The sequence below is a fragment of the Lycium barbarum genome, chromosome 12 (assembly GCF_019175385.1).
Source record: "Lycium barbarum isolate Lr01 chromosome 12, ASM1917538v2, whole genome shotgun sequence".
Lineage (NCBI taxonomy): Eukaryota > Viridiplantae > Streptophyta > Magnoliopsida > Solanales > Solanaceae > Lycium > Lycium barbarum.
The window spans coordinates 106055328-106059183 of record NC_083348.1 but is presented as its reverse complement, the minus strand read 5'-3'; the positions used below and the strand labels follow the sequence as shown (position 1 = coordinate 106059183).

Sequence of the window (3856 nt, the reverse complement as noted above, 5' to 3'; positions counted from 1 at the left end):
TATGTTGCGGTTGCTTTTTAATTTTAACCGTGTTTAAATGTTTTAGTATATAGTGTAATTGACATACACCTTTTAGCTATGAGATGTAATTGAATTAAAGTATAGCTACTAGATATAAATAAGGCCTAATGTTATCTACACCATGTAGATTTCCCAATATCATATTCATAAGTCAAATTGGGCCAATTCCGTTATTTTGATCCGTCTAAAATTAGCCCAATTCAAACATTTGACACCCGAATATTCAAACGCCTTTTTATTTTTTGTGTGTGCGGATTGTCCTTCACTTGGGGTGGTCTTTAATTTTTACCCTTAAAATTGGTGGTCTTTTAAGTTTTGCCATTCGCCTAATACCCCGAAGTCGTGAGTTCGAACCATAGCTCAGTCAAAAAAAAAATGGCAAGGCAGAATTCTGCCCATGCATTTAGGACTTGGGACTGGTAAAAGTTAAAAGACCACCAATTTGAGGGACAAAAATTAAAGACCACCCCAAGGCCGATCCTGCAAATTGCCCCAAACGCTTTGATGAGACGACTATTCACACAAATAGTAGAATCCTGTAATAGTAATGGAGATGGCAGGCGTAATTTGCACATGAAACTATGAACAAAAACAATAGTAGAATATTTTGATATGGAACCTTTGCTTCTTTATCTCTTGTTCAAAGTTATGGTACCACACGATTACAGAGTAGCCAGTATGACCATAAAAAATGACAGAACAAGAGGGGGTATTAAAGGTTAATAAGAAAAAAGGAAGAAAAAAAAAAGTAGAAGATCCTCTATCTACATCTCTAGACTGTTATAAGTATGACAATCCCAGCGACAAGGGTGTTAAATGAAGTACAAATAAGAGTGCACTCATTCAGGCTTGTAAAACAAGGCTTAAAAATTTATCTACAATCATCGAACTTGGGAATATCCTTGTTGGAATAGGTTGAGATACAAGCAGAAAGTGTTTATTGTATCAATTCAGGGATAAGCTTGAGCAGAAAAGACAATTCCCTTTGTGAGAATTGAGGTCTATTTTGAACTTTTTCCTCCCCTTCCAGCAATATCTCATCTTCAACATCCTCTGGCTTCTTCACTAACTTACACACAGCCTCTGTTACTTCTTCAACAAAATCCACTATCACTCCATCAATTCCCATCAAATGTTGCATATACACAGCTTCAGGCACATTACTGAAATACATAAATAAAACAGTTAGTGTGAGTACTGGGTATATACTACTAATTCAGGCACAACATTGTGAATCAATATTGATAGTATTAGTACTTACTTCAATTTGCCATATGTCAAAAGAGATAGCTTCGACTCTTTGATCTGGTTAACTGCTCCTGGATTCCTAAAGATGCCTTTAACTTCTGAAACAATCCCTTCCAGACCACCCTCTAAACACAATTTAGTGGCCTCCTCCAAGGAGTTCCTTCTAACATCATAGTAAATCTCTGTACCTCCATTTGTTAGGAAAAATACCTGCAAGATTGTAATGCCAAAAGTCAAAATCACTTGAAAAAGTCAAAATAAAATTTTTGAACTTTAACAAAATGGGACTTACAGGATAAGTAGTCTGGAGTTTCTTGACAAGCAGAGCAGCATCAGGCTGGAAACTTGAGAAAATAATTGGTCTTCCATTAGCATACTCTAAGACAACATGTAAGACAGCTTGAAGAACGCGGACGAGGTAGTCTTGTTGATAAACAATGTGGTCATCAAATTTGAGCTCGATGTTGAAGCCAACAGATGGATTAACTTTCTCAAACGCTTCTTTTAAGGTACATGCTGAATCATCAGTTTCAACAGTCCAGCTAACAATCTTTCCATCTTTCGTTTTCCTCATTAAAGGTTTTCCAGCGAGACCCTCTTCTCTTTGGGGTCCATAGCTAAGAAATTCAGCGAGGGTCAATTCGGTAACTCTCCTTTCATAAATTGTACCCTACAAAAATAACATGAGAATCAGCTCAGTGTAGATAAAAAGAAAAGTTAAATCATCATAAGGGGAATAGAAATTAAAAGAGCTTACATTTTCTTGAGTGAGGATGAAGTCGTCGTGAAAAATGACAGGGCAATCATCCTTTGTCACCTACAAAAAATGACATTTACTTCTTTACTTTCCCGTCAAAGCCCAAAGGCTTTTTACTCCAAGTAATCAGGCATAGTTCATGCAAGACGCTTTACACATCTATTAATTTGCAATCCCAGAGAAAAAGAGAGACCAATCAGTATCATTTCAGAATAGCGCTATAAACTTGTGTGGTTTACATGGAAACAAATTCAAAAGGGGCTAAAATAAAGACGGCCTTTGTTTCTTTCCAAAATTTGTCGTGACTATTACGTAAAAAGTTTCTTACTTTTCGGTTTGTTACAGGGTGGATACGAAGAAAAAACAAAAACAAATATTGTACGCGGAAGTACGTACACGTCTTTTCGCCGGAAAACCCAAGAAAATAAAGAGAGAGAGAGAGAGAGAGAGAGAACGTATTATATTATACCTGAACGTCAAATTCAATAAAATCGATGGGGTAATTAGCAGCTGCATTGAATGAAAGAATGGAATTTTCCTTAACGGCCTTCATTCTCCTGTCAGCCGATTGCAACAAATTCATCCCGTTCCCTCTGTGGCCAACCACTAGAAATTTCGATGGCTTGAACGATGTTCTTCCAATTTCAACCCCTGCAAAAATTAAATATTCTATCAATTCCATCCCCATAATACGAATAAAAAAATACAGATTCATTAAATAAGCACAAACCTTGAGAGAAACGGGTGGAATATAAAGCAAGAGAAGCTTTCTCAGGGACTTGATCTAGATAAGGAACATCGGAAACATGAACGGCTTTAAGAGCCATTTGTGTATAGAAAAAATAATAAAGAGAGAAAACGGGAAGAGATATATTGGACAAATAAAGGGAAATAGAATGAGATGTTTTGAATGTAATGCGCAATAATAATGGTATTTAAGGAGGTTCGAATTATAATGGGATCTGCATAACCAAGAAAGAATATTCCCAATCCACAACGGGGTTATGCCATTGGATATTCCTTATGAATTCCCACGTAGATCAGACGCGTACTTAACTCATCTTCATTTTCTCCATCTCTTTTCTTACTTACATTTTTTTATTTCTTTTCCTTGGTGATCAAGACATACATTAAGACCACAAAAAATAATCAAAACATAAATTAAGACTTAAGGGGAATACGTCGTGCTTTGTTATGTCCCAATATTAGAAAAAATTTAAAAAGAAAAATCCATCCAATATTGCTGACTAAATTACTGAAATAAGCAATTATTTTTCAAACTATATTCTTAAATCTAATACTCCCTAACTTCTCTGTACCTTATTTTTAGTTTTTTCCAAATTTAATATTTGCTTATCAATTCCTAAGTCAATTTATGTTCAATATAATGGTTCTGACACTTTGTGCTGTGCATGCATCAAACCTGGCACAATAGGCTCGGAAAAGTATCTTAGTACGTAATTAATTCTCTAGAGTAATGATATTGACGTTATTAGGCCACTGACTGTAAAATGAAAATAACTACTCTATTGAATAATAGTGTTACGCGTTTTCATTAAAAAATAATAATAATAGTGTTAATTTTGATATTTTACCGCAATGCATTTAGAATAAAGGAAGCATATGCGAATTATATTCCGAAATGGATTCTGATCCTATTTTGAAAAGGATATCTACAATTAATACTAGTACCTAGTATTGGGAACTTTTCAAATGAGTCACCTTACAGCTAATTGCTTTCCTTTTGGCCGCGTTGGACGACTAGGCAGATGTAAAACGTGCAAAGATTTGAAATTTTGAATATCATTACCGTATCAATTTATCTAGCGG

At 35.2% G+C, this 3856-nt stretch overlaps 1 protein-coding gene across 1 annotated transcript; it reads right to left on the bottom strand.

Moving 5' to 3' along the window:
* Positions 1–626: 626 nt before the first annotated feature.
* On the bottom strand, positions 627–2944 carry LOC132622133 (glycerophosphodiester phosphodiesterase GDPD1, chloroplastic). The gene is made up of 6 exons (XM_060336673.1): positions 2757–2944; positions 2496–2677; positions 2027–2086; positions 1562–1939; positions 1283–1479; positions 627–1184 (listed from the first exon to the last, which is right to left on the bottom strand). Exons 1-6 carry the CDS (start codon positions 2851–2853, stop codon positions 959–961), a joined length of 1140 nt encoding a protein of 379 aa, XP_060192656.1. The 5' UTR covers positions 2854–2944; the 3' UTR covers positions 627–958.
* Positions 2945–3856: the final 912 nt, after the last annotated feature.